Source organism: Amblyomma mixtum, chromosome 6, assembly GCF_055824585.1.
Source record: "Amblyomma mixtum isolate Tamu chromosome 6, ASM5582458v1, whole genome shotgun sequence".
NCBI classification, from domain to species: domain Eukaryota; kingdom Metazoa; phylum Arthropoda; class Arachnida; order Ixodida; family Ixodidae; genus Amblyomma; species Amblyomma mixtum.
This window is the reverse complement of record NC_143017.1, coordinates 52,286,678-52,304,183: the sequence shown is the minus strand read 5'-3', so window position 1 is coordinate 52,304,183 and position 17,506 is coordinate 52,286,678. Positions and strand designations below refer to the sequence as shown.

The window sequence follows — 17,506 nt, the reverse complement described above, 5'->3', positions numbered from 1 at the left end:
CGTAGGTAGCCCTGGGGGCCCCAAATGGCGCCAGGTGCCGCCAGCTCCACGCACGCCTGCCGCCTCGGGAATAATCAGCGCGTGCGCACTGCTGGTGCGCGGAAGCGAATCGCGGCCATTAGATACCTTTAGCACACCGTGTGCCGTGTTCCCGTTACCGGTACCGGAGTACCGGGAGCCCGTGCGCAGCCAATGAGCATGCGCAAATCTCCTAGACGTCGCCAGATGGCGCCACGCACCCGGCAGCTAAGCGCGCGCCTGCAGGACCAATCAGCGCCTGCTCACCAGCAGTAGGCGGGCTCTCGGTGCTCCGGTAACGGTAACACGATATGCTAAAGGTGTCTAATGGCCGCAGATCGCGCTATGCTAAACAGCCTATTGTAATTAATGCACTTCGGGCGGGAATTTTACGCATTCGTGACAGCCGTGATCACATCATCGAGATTTTATATACTTTACGGGACAGTCACAGCCTGCAGCTTCTGAAGTGCAATCATGCATGTCATCGGCTTCTAAAAAGGTGCCAGTGGTGGGCAGAGCGAAGCTGGGGAGACGCTGGGGAGACGACACTAAACAGGCCAATACAGTACCACGGCGCAGGAGAGAGAACACGTGTGCACCGAGATATGCCGTGCGTGGTTGCATATATGCACGTGTGTGCGCGTGCTGCAAGAACCGAGGATGGAGTGCGCAGTGTGACGTGAGCGCAAATGACGTCAAGAAGTGACGGGCACAAACGGCTGCGAAAACAAAGTAGCATCGCGAGGCGCGGCGCGTGTGCACGCGGCGAGAGTTGCACGCAATGACGAGCGCGCGTGTCCGAGAGGATTGCTCAGCGTTTGCGGCGGGCTGCACGAACGGGGGAACAAGGGCAAGCTGGCTGAACAAGCACAAAATGCCCAGGCAAAGCGTCTGCGCCTGGCCAGTAGCACTGAGTTTCCCAATAAGGAAAACTGGCACCAACACTATAGACCAACACGTCCACGCGAGTTTTAGGAAAGACGAGGTTTCTTACTTGGTTTGGCTAGCGTTGGGCCACAAACGTGGATTCGACCTCAAAATCGGCAGCTGCGCAGTGCTTTAGTGAGGCTCTCCTCTGCGCGCAGGCGATATTATATTTTAATAGTGCGTTCTTGACTTCTCCAAGAAATTTAACACGAGTGTTTAAGCTGGTATGGAAAACATTCACAGCATTTCTTCGAGGAGCCAAGCCAAGAACGAAACCTCATTTTTCCGGCATTTTTCAACACCGTCTGCTTTCTCTCTACGTAATATTGAGAAACTATAAATATGGCAGGCGAAGAAAACAGCAGTTTGTAACAGTACGCGGCATATCCGATGTTATCCTGCTTACTGTCACAGCAGTAAAGAAATCATTAGCTTTTTTAATGTTTGACTATATCGAACAAGCCAGAGGAAGCAAAAGTTTAGAGCTGATAATTTTTCCTTGCGATCAGCATTCTTGTTTATGTAAGCAAAGTTTAGACGACAAACAAATTTCTTGTCGTGGAGGAATTCTGAGTGGTGGTGCTAAATGTGGACGGAGCTTCACTGCAGACTTCACTGCAGCAAGCGCGAAGCCATCCGTGAAACGCCAAGAGTGGCGCAGTTGTAGGAATGGGCGCAGCACCACGTGCTAGCGACGAGCAACGAAGGCAGCTCCCGCCGGCAGGACCCTCGCTCAAAGAGCAGCTTTACTGAAATGTTGGTGATCAGTGAAGCAGTTCTGAGAATTAACGTGCCACAAACGCAATTAAGGGTCACGAGAAAGAAAAGGGCCGCAGCGTACCCCTGCTGGCGAGCCTGTTGATGACGATGCCCCGGTGGTCCCCTCCGGCCTCGTGCATGACGTTGCCCTTGTCGAGCGCCTGCCGCGCCACGCGCTCCATCTTGATGGTCGTCTGGCCCTCGGCCTTCTTGCGGGGCGTCATCACGATGTGCTCCTCTGCATTCATTGAAACATGCCACCAATGTAGACACACCACCCGGAAAACACGTGCACAACACACTGTATTGTGGGTCTCTACTTTCACGATGAGAATAAACTCAACACACAATGCCTCCCCCTGCCAAAATGTGTGCAAGGTTGGACTGCTATACATATTTAACGGAGTTTCCGACTGCTTTGCAGTTGCAGTACATCTGTCTCGATTCTAAAAAACTGCACAAGTATTATCTGTTTTAAAGTACCATGGCCCCTTATTGTGGTGCGAGCATTCATAGAGGTAAGATGCAATCCTATAGCCCGGCCGCGGCGGTCGAATTTAGATCGAGTCGCTTTGGGACGTTAAAACCGCATAAACCAAACTAATCTTCCGTGCAGTTTCGGTTTCGGCTGTAGTAGTCGAAAGACAGTTGTGACGTCACAAGTGAGCAGATCATGGCATACAAAAACTGCACTATGACAGCCCTTTGCCATTCCGGCTTCTGGAAGAGTTTAGCGTAAGAGTCTGAATGAATTAAAACGACAAAGCAACTGCTATATTACAGTTTTTGTATGCCTCACATGATCCCATACTGACTTGTGGCGGCGCAACCCTCGTCTGGCAACCGAAACTGAAACTACAGAGGGGGGGGGGGGGGGGGGGGGGGAATTCCAACGCACGCTTCGAAAATATTTGTTTTCACTCCTATAAAAAGAAGGGTGCGAAAAGGTGAAAACCTCCTAAGTGTTATGCCCTTACAAATTTCTTTACTGCGCAGTGAATTTTCAGAGCAGAAATCAGTACAAAAAGGGATAAGAAGGTTGCTGGAAGGGAACGAAGGGCAATCCATGCGAGAAGCAAAAATTGTCGCAAAGTTATCGGAAGAAGAGATATCAGGAGCAACACACTAAAAGTGGCAACTATCACCGTTGGTCACATTCGAAGTTGAATTCGCAGTATATTACCATTCAACGACTGGCATATCGGCGCCGCAATTATTACTATCCGTTCTCTACGCTATGAAGATGAAACGGGAGATTATGCTGTCATCAACGCACACGAGAACGCACGGAACTGGGCGACACAAGCGCTCAGCTGTTCTACGCCAGGGAGTGGCAAAACGAGACTGGAAATTCCACCGGCACATCGATCAGCGGCAGACGTCTTCACGAAGCGGCGCGTGCCAAGCACTAACGAAGCCCGGTCCTTACAACGAGGAAGTAATTAGCGTGCCCCTGAATGCAGCCCCACTGTCATACGGCTGCGCAGTTCTTCGCGCTCGAGCCAGATGCACCACGAAAGGGCACCACGGCTGCGTCAAGTGCCACGAGGGTCACATTCCTTGCATGCTAACATGTGCAAGCCATGGCTGCACTAATAGTGGCAGCGTAACGCAGCTACATGTCCACGCGTGGAGACATTCCTGTCCTTAAACAGCCGGGTTTCCGGGCCGGAAACGACGCGAATTATGAAAGGCCAAAGTAAAAACTCTAGCATAGAGAGCAGCGTAAAGTATTAACGGGCGATTGTCCCATTTTAAGCGCTACTTATTGTCTTTCAGAATAGTTATTTCATACGGAATTAAGCGGTAACCACAATTACCCAGATCCGTAAGGAAACTCTGTGTGACCGCAATGCGCCTTTAAACACTTGCGGTGACGATATAGCTACACAAGCCCAAAGCGCTCCATCAAACTGCCAATAAAGCCTGAGTAGAGATACTCCAAAGAAGCACGGTTAATGCCGCAAAAGAGCGACAGCGCAGTGCCGAGGAGCGAAACTGTGAAGTTTTCAGACGCAGCAGGTGGGTTGGTCAGGCAGCGAAGAACTGAAAATATATATAGCGTTAGGAAGAGAATTTAACTGCATGAAAAGAGAGAAAAAAAGACAGGTCACATCTCCAAGAACAGCCGAATGCGGTTTCCTTTTTCACAGCAGCATTGATATCGGCCAGCAGGTCAATGTTCTGAGCGCAGATCGCGGGCCACAACCACACGCGCATATTGCAACGTGTAGCACACGCGATTTTCGCTCGTGGAGCGCAGCTAATTCAATGGTATCGCGATTTGCCTCTCTGACCTGGCGGATGCGGAACCCATGCCATAAATGAGGAAAGAAGAACCGTACAGGAGGAAGAGAAAATTATAACAATAAGCCCCAGAGCAGTTTCGCACAATCCGGAAACAGCAGGCGCTTCGCATACATTGACTGACCAGCTGACACGCGGGCGTTACTTCTGTTTTTGAGTATTCGCAAGCGTGAACTGCTGGTAGAGTTGGTCATTCATGTTTTAGCAAACAAAAAAAGAAAACAGCGAAAACAAAGACACAGGACCCTAAGAAAGCAGGTCATGTGTCTTGGTTTTCGCCGTTTTTTTTTTTTTTTTTTTTTGCCAGAACTTGAGTATTCGTATGCTGCATTGTGCGCAGGTCAATATTTCGCGAGCGCTCAATTTTTCCCGCCTGAAAGCGAACAGCCCCCGCGAGGCCAGGCCGGAAGCGCGTACACAGGCAATAAAGCAGGCTCCGAGACCAGGGGCAGAGAGAGCAGCTAAGACACGCGTCACGCGAAACAATGGCGGGCGTGGGGAGCACCCGGAGCGGATGCCGTCAGTCGCCCCGACACCCCTCGCAGGGACGCGAGCGTGAAGAGGCATACCGCGTTAACAGGCGTAGGACCCGAACACTGCTCCCGTTCCCCGCCTAGCAGGCGCGCACTATCTGTTAACTGCCCCGCCGCGGTGGCTCAGTGGTTACGGCACTCGGCTGCTGACCCGAAAGACGCGGGTCCGATCCCGGCCGCGGCGGCCGAATTTCGATGGAGGCGAAATTCTAGAGGCCCGTGTGCTGTGCGATGTCAGTGCACGTTAAAGAACCCCAGGTGGTCGAAATTTCCGGAGCCCTTCACTACGGCGTCCCTCATAGCCTGAGTCGCTTCGGGTCGTTAAACCCCAATAAACCAAACCAAACTATCTGTTAAATTTTATAATTATGCGCAAAATGAGAACTTATTTTCCTTATTTTCTTTTCACATATATACCCACCGCGGTGACTCATTGGCCATGACGTTCGGCTGCTGGGAGATCAAAACAGCGCCCGCGTGCTGTGCTGTATATGAGTACCCGATAAGGAATCCCCCAGGCGACCGAAATTAATCCGGACCGCTCCGCTACGGCGTCTCTCACAGCCCACGTATGTACACCACAGCATGCTTTTACTTTCGCATTGTTCAACCGTTGCGCATCGCGAAAGTAGTAGTAGTAGTAGTAGTAGTAGTAGTAGTAGTAGTAGTAGTAGTAGTAGTGGCTTTATTTGCATTTAATATGGAAGGTAAAATGATTTTTGCTACCCCGGCATCTGCTATCGCGGCTGGAAGCACCTGAGCTGGGGCAGCGAAAATAAAGGATAGCAGGCACTGTGTAGAAGTGAAAAGAAAGAGGGGAGGGGACAGTAGAAAGGACAGGGGGAGGGGTACACTGACAATAAATCTATTTACTTATATACACGATAAATATACATATATACAGGTCGCGCGCGCGTGAAGGTCTGACGCGAAAGTGGGAAGCGACGATCCATATTCGGGTCGAGTTATGCTCGCGCACATGCGGGAGCCAGCGCCCGGACATCGGGGGCCGGGGGGAGGGTACTTCACATCTGGCTGCCGACTGCGGAGGGCAGGGCGACGCCGGCTGCAAAGCCCCGTCGGTTACTATTATGCCCTTCACCAGCGGCAAACACCGTCGCGAATGGCCATAAATACGCCGGGAAGTGGCGATAATGCCCTGTTCTCCCCGGGTGAGCAGCCGTGCGCAGGTATGGGAAAATGGGTTTGAGGGAAGGAAAAGCGCGGTAACCGTCTCACTTCTCGACGGACACCTCAACCGCGCCGTGAAGGAAGGGGGCGATGGAGAGAGGCAAATAAGGAAGAGAGAAAGAGGTGCTGTGGCGGAGGCTTCCGGAATGGTTGGTTGGTTGGTCTATGGGGTTTAACGTCCCAAAGCGACTAAGGCTGTGAGAGACGCTTCCAGAATGATTTATCTATATCACGGAATTCAATTACCTTGCTCTCCGTACTTAGGAAAGAGTGGGGAAAAACGCGAAACAATTTTGCATATCATCGCCCTGTTTTTATTACTCACAGGTACTGTGCCAACAAACAAGATATCGCCGAATTATTTGCTGCCATCCAGTGATCACACAGACTAAATATGAAAAGGACAGCTCAAGGTATAACACATGTCGCATTTTGCCAGTGAAGACCTCCAGTGAATTCACACCACTCCGTTCCCGCACATTTTATATAACGCAGTTAAAACTTTATAACGTCACCTCTGCAGGAAACACACCATCCGGTTTAGAAAGGCAGAAACGTCGGGCGCAGCTGCATTATATACTGGCGCGTGCAAACACTGCTTACAAAATTTACTGGCTTGCCAAACTGTCCTTATCCGCACCGCGCGCAGTCGGCATGAATCGAGCGTATATACATTAAAACACTGAGCGGTGCGCCCAATGCGGTATATAGCGACGACGTTGGCTAACAGCCAACGGGCCCTCTAAGTACGACGGCTTCGAAGCCAAGTTCATAGAAGCGGGTTTGGAGGACGGGCGCACATTTTCACCGAACACAGTGCCAGAAATTAATTACCGCGTCTAATGCTGGCTAACGCATTACGAAGATCGTCCGCGGCGAAGCGGCCTAAGACGCCGAAGATTTCTGGCTTCCTTCTTCTTTATTTTTTTCCTCGCGCTCTAGCGGAAGAAGCGAGCAAACTGCTGTTTCGTTATCAACAACACCTGGCAACGGACGCCATTCGCGATGGAGACAGCAGTGTGGCCCTTTTTTCAAGCAAAACGAAGGCGCAGCGAGATAAGCGGGCAATCCTTCGCTTGGCGATTCACTACTGAAACGGACCCGCGATCAATGCGAAAGGGGGTCTTCATGCAGGTATAGGGACCGGTATATAAGTCGCCAGCGCTTTTGGTTAGAGCACGCACTGTGGGCACCCTTACACAGCCTGCACCACGTCAACTTCTTATCATTACAAAAGACGCACAAATTAAATTTAACGTCGATGTAAACAAAATGATCCTTATAGCCGGTGACTTCAGAGATCCATAAAAAAAATGGAATATTTCTAGGCAGTTGATGATGGCTGGAACAGATGAACGTTTCACTCTAGAGTGAGGTGTACTGTTCCGATATATACGCCGTTTTAGAGCGGGTGCTATGCTAGAGAGGTGTTAATGCTTGATGGAACGGTGTTCCATACTTCAGTGCTGACTGAAAAATATTGTTCGACGTCCGTATATAGTGTGTGTTTTGGGTAGACTGAGGTTACCGTTATTAGCGTGACTAGTGTTACTTGACGGTAGTCGCGAGACAGAAGGCGTATTTACGCTTACGATGCTGTTCACCACAAGCCCAGTCTTGCAATCACGAATTCTCGTCATTCTCTGTCATCTCGGTGGACACCTGAATCGCACCGTACAGGAAGGGAGGAAGTGGGAGTGAAAGAAGGAAGAGAAAGAGGGCCCGTAATGAAGAAACTGAAAATTGTATTTGAGGAAAGGAAATTACGCAGTAACTGTCTCACATATCTCGGTGTGTAATCGTCGCCAGGCGATGGCCTCTAGTATTGGTTAAGTTTGGATCTGGTGGTGGCATTAGACGCCTGCCTAACCTGTAGTGCACGGCGATTTCCGCGTACGTTTGCAAACGTTCGTCCATCCCCTGGGGGTCGGGTGGCTCTACAGTTACCCGGAAGTAGAGATCTCGGGCTAACATTTCGTTAACCCTGTCTGGTTATTTCAAACCACGTTAGACGATAAAAAAGGTGACAAATGTAAGACCTGCGGAGCGAGGGGGACCCTCGATCATATAATTTGGCAATGCCCTGGAACCCCGGGTGCTGAGGACAATATTAAGAGTAGAGAAGCCTGGGAGGCCCTTCTGCGAAGCGAGGTCCCCGCCGACCAGAAACGAGCTGTCCGCCTGGCGGCTGAAGCCGCGAAGAGACAATGTATCTTCGCCAGTCTTTAGTCGCGGAGGTCCCGTCCCCCGTCCCCTAGGCCTGCGTGCCAGGGACGGGGAGTAGGGGGCCTCCTACATCGGTGGAAATAAAAGTTGTTATCAATCAATCAATCACATATCTCGGTGGACACCCATCAAAAGCGTGACACCTCTGCTGACAAGCTTCTGCTGACAGACTTCTAGGCGGATCCGGACCTGCTGTGCGGACCAGTGTTCGGAGTCGTTTCACCCCTCCCGAGTGGATGTTTCTTTTAAAAGCGCAAAGAAGCGCGACTGCGCTCCCAGGACGGATTTGGGCGACTTCTCCGTTCGCAGTGCCACTGGTGAGGTGACGTCGAGTTGAAAATGAAAACTGGTTTTTAGGAAAGGAAATGCGCAGCAACTCTCTTCACTCCTGGAGGGGTCCCCCCGGCCCTGGGCTCACCAGCCGAAAGCCAAAGGGCTATATGAATGACGTAACCTAACACTGAACACATCTTTACGTGATAGCTTTCGACGGCCCCATGAATGGTCCCAGTTCCCGCAGACCCCGCTGCACGCATAAAAAAAAAAGAAAAAGCCGGCCAAAAAGAAAAGAAGGCCAGCCACGTCGAAGAACACGCCGACAAGCGGTTGTTTTCCCCCCTCTTCTGCGCTCGCATTCAACGTCTCGCACGTGTTGCACGCTGAACGCGAAGCAGGGCGCGGATAGCGGCGCCCGAGACTTCCGCATAATGAATCCGGCCGCTGCTCGGGAGAAGAACAGCATCCGCGGCCGCCGTCCTTCGAGACCGTGATTGCACACGCCTCGTTGTTCGGCGTCGGAACAAGGTCGCCCGGCGGCCGAATCAGCTGACAGCACCGCAGCAGCATGCGCAGCAGTGGCAGCATTTCCGGACACGCGATGCCAGCCAGCGCGCAATAATATAAATACGCGCGCACCGCTCCTTTTTCTTTTTTTTCCACCTCATCTTTCTCCAGCACAAAGAGAGCAATTGCGGCGGCGCTGACGTCAGCGACGAGCTTTTTCCACGCCGTCGTCCGACACTCTCGGCTAGCGTCTGCGAACCGCACGCAGAGAGCGCGGGCGGACGGACGCTGACGCTCGTCGCGCATTTCCTTTCGCCCGACGAGCAACGCACGGGAATGAGGAGAGACGCCGACACTGCGCGAACCCTTCGAAATAACGAAGTCGCCGGGGAAGGCGAAAACGCTGTTCGCTCTGGCGAGGATTTCGCTACGGCGCAGAAATCGGTGCGCATTCAACTGTTGCCCTCCAAAAGCAATGCCGATTAAGCAGGGGAAAGTTTTCTGTAAGATCTTGTTATCAACAGAACACCGATAGCCAGAACCACAGCCATTTGTTCACTTACAGTTGGACATAAAGGGCTACAACGAAAAGAATAGTACAACACAACGAAACGGCACAAAAATAAAGATAAAAGCGCTACAAAAAAATTACCGGGGCCTTAAGCAGCTCAAGTGCCAGCAATGCGAGAGCACTGCAATTCTATTCCAATTCTATTCTACTCCTTCATAGTTGGTGCAGCTGTATGCAAGCATTAGTACCGGCTATTTATTGCTGGTTAACTGGTTATTACAGGTAACTATTGCTTCTAACAGTAACTATTACTTCCAACAGTAATAGTTAAAAGTTATCTATTCAATACTATATAGAGCCAAAGCACTACTCCAGTCGCACCAACCCCGAGCAAGAATCTTGTGCTCTCGGAGTTATTCGGGCAAGCTCGGGTTAGTCCGGAGGAGCGTCGGGCAAGCTGCAGCCAATGGGAGGAAGCTCGGGTAAGTTCGGTGAAGCGCCGCGCCAGCTGTAGATCACGTAACCTTGTGGCGTCACCACAGCCTGCCTACCGGATTGTGAGCGAACTGACCACCGTCGCAGGTGCAAGTTAAATTAATGATTGCTCGCGAGAGGCAACATGGGTCGCGCAATCCTCACCGGTGGCAGCACCTCCCATCGCAGGCCAGCGTGGCAACGCTGCACCAATGAGCCAGGAGTGAATACGAGGACCCTCAGCGATCTGAATGTTACGTAGAGAATGATCAACCCTGCATACACGGGCATTAACACCCTTAAGCTATCGCGTCATACCCTTAAGGCGGAGCTTAAGCGCCCCCTCCAGTTGAAGAATGGACTCTGCTTTCGCACGTCTGCTCGGTTTAACTGCGTTAAACACCTATCATTTTTTAGTTCACCAGACTAGTTCATAGTTTATACTCTGATGTACTACACCGCTGACAATTCTATGACGAAAAAAGTCCCTCATAGCCTGAGTTGCTTTGGGACGTTAAACCCCAATAAACCAATCAAAAAGCTGGTTTATGGGTTTGGTTTATGGGGGTTTAACGTCACAGAGCCACTCAGGCTAGCCTCCGGAAATTAATACCCCCCGGGGGTTCTTTAACGTGCACTACACAGAACACGGGCATCTAGAATATTTCGCCTAGAACGAAATTCGAACGCCGCGGCCAGGATCGAACCCGCGTCTTTCAGGTCAGCAGCCGAGTGCCATAACCACTGAGCCACTGCTGCTGCGGATGCGTTAACGCAAAAAGCCCATTTTTAAAAAATTGTGGAAAGCCTTAGGTGAAACACCCTGTATCGAAACCATCCGGATCCCCGCCGCGGTGGCACAGTGGTTAGGGCACTCGGCTGCTGACCCGAAAGAAGCGGGTTCGATCCTGGCCGCGGCGGCCGAATTTCGATGAAGGCGAAATTGTGGAGGCCCGTGTGCTGTGCGATGTCAGTGCACGTTAAAGAACCCCAGGTGGTCGAAATTTCAGGAGCCCTTCACTACGGCGTCCTTCAGCCCGAGTCGCTTTGGGACAGTAAACACCAATAAACCGAACCAATAAACAGCTCCTTTCATTCTTTTTTCGCGGGGAAGTGGAGGAGATTCTCACTCAAAAGACTACGCGCACGTAAAGAAAGAATGCCGAAAAACGAAACTATACGATATACACTTCAAGACGGCCCGTTGCGCTGCTTCGTTTATCTCTTAGCCGGTGCTGGCAAGGCCGCTGCTTCTGCCAGGCGCACCTGCTTTCCTTGGCACACGCGGTGGCGGCAATAACGCAGACGTCAGCAGTCCTAGAAAAAGTTCCTTGAGCGGATTTGAACTACACTGCCGCATTAACCGGACTGTAACGGGCTGCCTCGATTCATCGACTGCATCGAATTTATTAAAAAAAAAAAAACCAACACCACTGCTGCACCCAAGAGCGATCACCTATTCCGTCCAACGCATATTTTATTTCTGACTCCTTTTTCGATAACATCAACGGCCAAATAAGTCGTCTGTGTGCATACAGCTCGATGGGATTCGATCGATCGGTTTTCCTTTCCCGTATATTGGCGACCGGGAAATATTCGACCCGATTCGAAAGCCAGTCGAAACAGAAAAGCAGTCGAAAGAAATAAGCTAACGCGAGAATGTATTGAAGATGTAAAAATCGCTTGGTCAAAGGATGCAAGCGTAAGCAGCCCCTCTGGCAATACCAGGAAAAGAAACAGGGCTTTTTTAGCTGCAGGCAAGTGACGAAGCTGCTGTCATCTTCTTCAGCCTGACTGTTTGTGTGTACGAGTGAGTGTGTTTCGTCGTCATGTTTTCCGTATGCTGTTCGGAGTTTCACCAGTGTATTTTCACGATCCAAGAAACAAAATTTTCGCTGAAAGTCAGCGCCAGTCCATTCGTGTCCTCCCTTTCGTCTCCGTCGAATACGCGCTGTTCATATCTCTCTCTCTCTCCCTGTGTGTCTCTCGCACGCACGCACGCACGCACGCACGCACGCACGCACGCACGCGCGCACGCACGCACACGCACACACGCACGCACGCACACACACACACACACACACACACACACACACACACACACACACACGCACACACACACACACACACACACACACACACACACACACACACACCTGCGCACGGAGCGCGCTGTCACGTGGTATTTTTTAAACTCCGCGGGCTTTCGTTTTTCCCGACGCTGGAAGTGCCTGGGTTGGACAATATTTGTGGAGCTCCACAACTTTCCTATTGACGCCTGAACGTTTCAAGCTATATTTTAAAAGTTAATTTGCTTATCTCGACCGATTATTCAAATGGGACGAGCGAAAAAAAAATGGTACTGTAACCCTATATAAACCATAAAACATCCACGCGATCTCAGCTCTGAAGAACGCGTCATTTTTTTAAAATCTTGGTCCAAGTTAGACGGAACATCCTGTGTGTGCGTGCGCGCGCGCGCGCGTGCGTGCGTGCGTGTGTGTGTGTGTGCACGTGCGTGCGTGCGTGCGTGTGCATGTGTAAAAAAAAAGTGAAAAGGAGCAGCTGGTCTACGCAAGATGATTCTTCCTTTGCGTAAAACTCGCTTAAGTTACATTTCTAGAGTATTGGTCACTGCCTCATACCCAAGCTTGTACCTTTGACAACAGCAGTTCGTCCTCCCTTTTGCCCTGTTCGACTCCTACATGTTCACCGCTTCGGACTAACAAATGTATGCCAGGTTGGCACGGGCGTTCCCTCGACCATCGACGTCCCGGGCCCTCTGCTCTCAGTCACCCCTAAGCGCTTTCAATACTGGCGCTGGTAGCCGTTAACTGTACCAGTACTCTACACAGGGCAAGAGAGGGAGAGAGAGAGGACGGGAACGTCAACCGACCGCAAGCGAACTGCAGTGCCGAAAACAAAACAAACAGAAAAAAGAAAAACCCGTACGTTGTTTCCTATGTTCACAAAACGAAACGGGTGCGCCATGTCCATCAGGGTCTTCTTCTCAGATACCGTCGCGACACCAAACTGTACTACACATTCAATTGCGAAAGCAATACTACGCCAGGTCTAACCGCTCGTCGCGTGGACCCCCCTGCTCCTCGAGGAGCCGCCGCCACGCCTAGCAGATGGTGTGACGTCAGCCTGCCCGTTGCTATGGCGACGCGTGACGTCAGCTTGCTCTCTCCACCGCAGCCAGGAGGAGCCGGTCGTGCCGCGCTCATCGAGGAGTCTCGCCATGGAAGTTACCGACGACGAGTCTACATCTGAATCTAGTTGCTCTACTGCTTCTATTGCTTCCGCAACCAACCAGGTTTAACCAGAGCTAAACCACACCAATTTTGTGATGGTGGCAGCTAGAGACCCTTCTATGTGCTCCCGCAGAACTTGAGAAAGAGGACTGCTACAGGTCACAAAACTGTGCTACAAATGGTTGCCCTTAATAAATCATCGAAGAGCCGCTATGATGGAGAAACTTCCGGCAGAACTCCGCAAGGCTAGTTACACCTGCAGCTTACAATTTAGTTACAACGCCAAACCGTCTCGACGGGAAGGAAAATCACTACACAATTAGAGTCCGTTCGTTGATGGTTGCCAAAAGGCCGTTGTCCCGTTAATCTCCGAAGATACAGTCGTTTGATACGCACGATGGACAGGGCACATGCTATTGTTGGCGACGAATTTTGTTGTTCTCGAGGCAGAATACCTAGGTATACCACGTGCTCTCGTCTTTGTATCCTCTTTTTTTCTCCTTTTTGTTCACTTCCAACCCGTTCCTAAAAGCGCAGTCATCGGTGAGCACGTCGACGGTGTCTCATCAGCTACGCTGCAGACACACATGCCTCAGCTAGAGGAAAAGCGGAAAAGCAAGCAAGCGAGCGGCAGGCACGAAAAATGAAAAAAAAAAAAGAAAGAAAGCCACCGAGCAGCATATGACGTTCATCTTCCGGGAAGAATCCCAGTAAGCGGGGGTTCACGAGTACGCGAGCGGTACCAACACCTCCTTGGCGGTACCCCCCCTCCCACCGTGGACCTTCACCGAAGGCGCCGACCGCCTCCGTTTTCTCGCGCAAACGGCGAAATAAGCTGCCGTGACGCCCCCGAAACGCGAGCGCAGCGACCAGAAACCGCTCTGGACGACGTCACGACGCCGCGCACAACGGCACAACCGTTCAAATGCTCCCTCACGAACCGAGAGAGAGAGAGAGAGAGCGGTGCAGAGGTTGCAAGAAGAGGTTGCACGAGGGACGGCGCCCGGCGTCGAAGAGCAGTTGTAAACTGTTGCAGAGCATCCAGCCTCGAGGTCGCGCCGGCGTTAAACGCGCCGTGAAACGACCGCGGGCGGCCAAGGGCAAGGACGACGCGAAGCGACCGCGCGAGCACCTCCGTCTCGGCGCGTCCGCGGCTGAGCGTAGCGCGCTGCCCCGACGACGACGGCACAACGGAGTGCAGAAAAGAAAAAAACGAACTATAGCTATACAGAGCAATCAAGCGAGCTCCGCCTGCTGCTCCCACGTCCTCGGTCATCGCCTTGACGGAGCCCCGCTTTTTTCGCTGTAGTAGTAAACGAGCTGCGCGATAAAAAGAAAACTAAAAAAAAAATGAGACGACGGCTGCCGCGCCACGCAACGTGGAGTCAACCGTCGTATACACCTGTCGTCTCACTGTCCGCACCAACGTGGCGGGAACCATCGACTCGTCCATTTTCTGCGCGCGCTTTTTTCTTCGTTTCTGAAAGCACACGTTCCACTAGCGACTTGTATACTTGTATGCGCCAGCCGAGGCGAGGTGCAGCGACCGAGTTGACCACTCGGACCGAGCACGCGAAGGAACGCGCACACACAGTGAGAACCGCTTGCGTGTGGCGGCTCTAAAAGACAAGTCTGACCAAAAGCGAGGCAAACACCGAGAACGACCGAGGAAAGGAAAAAACGATACCCCAAAAATTGCGAGGACACTTTGGCAACTAAAGTGTTGAGAGGCGAAGAAAGCCGAGGACACTGTGCCGTGGCGACTTCCGGTGGATGTGACGTCACACCGTTCTCGTGGCTATATCGAGATCCAAATTATACATCTTTTGGGGGATCTTAAGTGTTAATTACGCTTAATTAGACATTTTTTCCATCTAATTTGACACAAATCCGGTGTTTTCCGACCATTCTGTGACAATTTTCACTATGCCGTGACGACTTCCGGTGGACATGACGTCACACCATTCCCCGTGGCTATACCGACGTCTGCGTTATTCGACGCAATTTTGACATTTTTGACTATAATAAATAAACTAATTACTCTAGTCCTCAAACGTGGCTTCAGGTTTTCCTCCTCTATCAGAGCAACCATTCGTTTTCTCCTATCTTTCTTAGTTTCTGAGTTAACACGCTGCCAAAGGTGTGACACCCTCTGCTAACGGACGACGGTATGAGCCATTAAAGGCTTTCGCCTTAAAACGACGGTCCGCTTCAGCGCTATTCTTACTATCCTAGCAGAGCGCAATTTTATTTAATTTCACTTGTAAACGGCCTTACATACGTCCCAAAGGATATTAATCCGATGTGCAACCGCTATCGCCCTCTACCGCATCTGTTAGCCGACATTTCAAAAGTCCATTGTCAGTCCGACATTCGAGGCCATTTTTTTCCTTCGCAGATTCGCATTCAATTCGGAAAGTGCACTCGCTCTATGCGAAAGCGAAGGCTGCAGATATGTCTTACTGCAGGAATGCAAAAGACGCCCGTGTGCCGGGCAATGTAAGTGCAGGCTAAAGAACCTCGGGTGCAGTGGTTCTCCAGGAACTGAAATTAGGGGAACTCCATGTCTAAACATTTAGAAGAAAAAAAAGGGGGGGGGGGGGGGGCAGTAGACGAGAAGCGGTAGTCGTTTATAACTTTTTTATTCCTGCGGTTGATGTGTCGCGCAGAACTAGCCACGTTTATGACTCCAACGCTCATGACAAAAATTCTCCATCGTGTGTTAAAAAACGCGAATCTTAAGGAATTAGGGGGTGCCTTCAAAACAAAACAAAGCAAACAACAAAGAGGTATGTAGGAAAATCATTACACAGGTGGTCGAAATTTGTCTCTGGCCCGGCGCACCGTCCTCTTTCGCGCTTCAGAGCTAAAAATAAAACTGCTCGGCCGTGATCGAACTGAAAACAAACAGCCACTGCTCGCGCGTGATCGCCCACGTCAAAGTTGCAAGAGGGAAGGAAAACATAACTGTTTGTCAGACAGCGCGAGTGATGGACCGCTCTGTCGGGCATCCGATAACTTCTCCGGTCGATGATACGGTCTGATTCCTCGTTTTCCGCGTTCCCTACGGAAGCGTCTCCGCCTGAGCCGCCAGCAGCGCCGCCGGCGCCAGACTCCGGCCGTGCATGCACACGGATGGGTAAAAACGCCGTATTTACCCGAAGATAAGCACGGCCTGTTTTTAATGCGATAACATTAGGAGGGCCATGAAGGCGATAACTGTCCGGCGTCGGCGGCGGCGTCTGTGTGAAGCCTCCACTTACCTAGAATACATGGAATAATACACCTCGTGAGTCTCTAAGGTAGTAAAATGAAATGAAATGAAACCGTGGCAGGTGGTGTATAGTGGGATTTTCCTCTCTCCCCCTTCCAGCCGTAGCAGTTGGAGAGAGTGAATGTCCTTCTCCACTTGTAAGGGAGAGGAAGTAGAGGCGGGGCTAAGAATGACTTAGCTAAAAACGAATAAACGAAGCGATTCCGAACAGAAGTGGACCATGCTAGAATAGAATCGGAATTGAAATAGAATCGTAATTGGACTAGAATAAGAGTTGTAATAGATTGGCGAGTGAAAGAAAAATGTTATCGCATGGATTAACGGGGAGCATTTCCGCTGCATGAATCCACTTGATCGGCCCTATCTTTTTTTTTTTTTTTTAAGACCAATACTTAAAAAGTGAAGGATCGACCTCTGGCGGGGCAGGTATACGTCACCCGAGCTACGAACAGAGGCAGTATTTTCGAGCTTTTTCTAACACGTTATCCAGGGTAAATGTAAGGTAAAGGTCACCAGCAGCATCTCTTCAGGGGCGGATTTGAGCGCTGGAGACCAACTCTCGGCAGGGGGTGGTTGGATAGAGAGAAAGGCCGGGGGGGGGGGGGGGGGGGTTTGTTCAGCTCAAAGCACATCTTGAACTTTCTTCGCCGAAATAACTTGTAGCAAAAATGTAGCAAAGAAGAGAAGGGGGAAGCTCGGTGCGTCACAGACGTGCGAGAGGAGCTTGTACTAGGGTCTTGTACGTACGCTTAGGCATTTCGCACGCGTTTTCACTGTTCCCGAAGAGAACAGACCACAAAGGCAGAAGAATGTGCCCGGGAAGCCGAACCCAGAGGGCGCTAACGCCGGCAGCGGAGAACCGCGCTCCCCTCAACACAAGCCCGCGCGGCGGGTCCACGCCAGAGGCCCGTGGACCCTTTAGGAAGAAAGCGAGGGTGTGCGAGCAAGAAAAAAAAGAACGCGGGGAGCGGTGCGGGGGTCTTCGATTTCCGCACCCCCCCACCAGCAGGAGGGGGGGGGGGGGCGATGACGGGTCGTCGACCGGCGCCACAAATAGACGAAGGCTCCCGTCGAGCACATGCAGCACTGGCCCGCCCACATGCCTGCCCCTCGATCGTCGGCTCTCTGTGCTTCTCGGCCACGGACACGGGGAGAGAAGAGACATCCTGGAGCTCGAGTGCGGATGCCCCATCTTGCGACGACCCATGGCACAAATGCGCGCATGCTCCAGACACCCGATCTC

The 17,506-nt window shown here is 51.4% G+C and overlaps 1 protein-coding gene across 2 annotated transcripts in view; it reads right to left on the bottom strand.

The window, feature by feature from the left end:
- LOC149339118 (uncharacterized) overlaps positions 1–17,506 on the bottom strand; it is a 72,638-nt gene that overhangs the window by 33,665 nt on the left and 21,467 nt on the right. For both annotated transcript variants that reach the window (XM_089547936.1, XM_089547937.1), the window contains exon 2: positions 1,790–1,945. In XM_089547936.1, the coding sequence (XP_089404062.1) occupies positions 1,790–1,945 (156 nt within the window). The remainder of the gene's footprint in view (positions 1–1,789; positions 1,946–17,506) is intronic.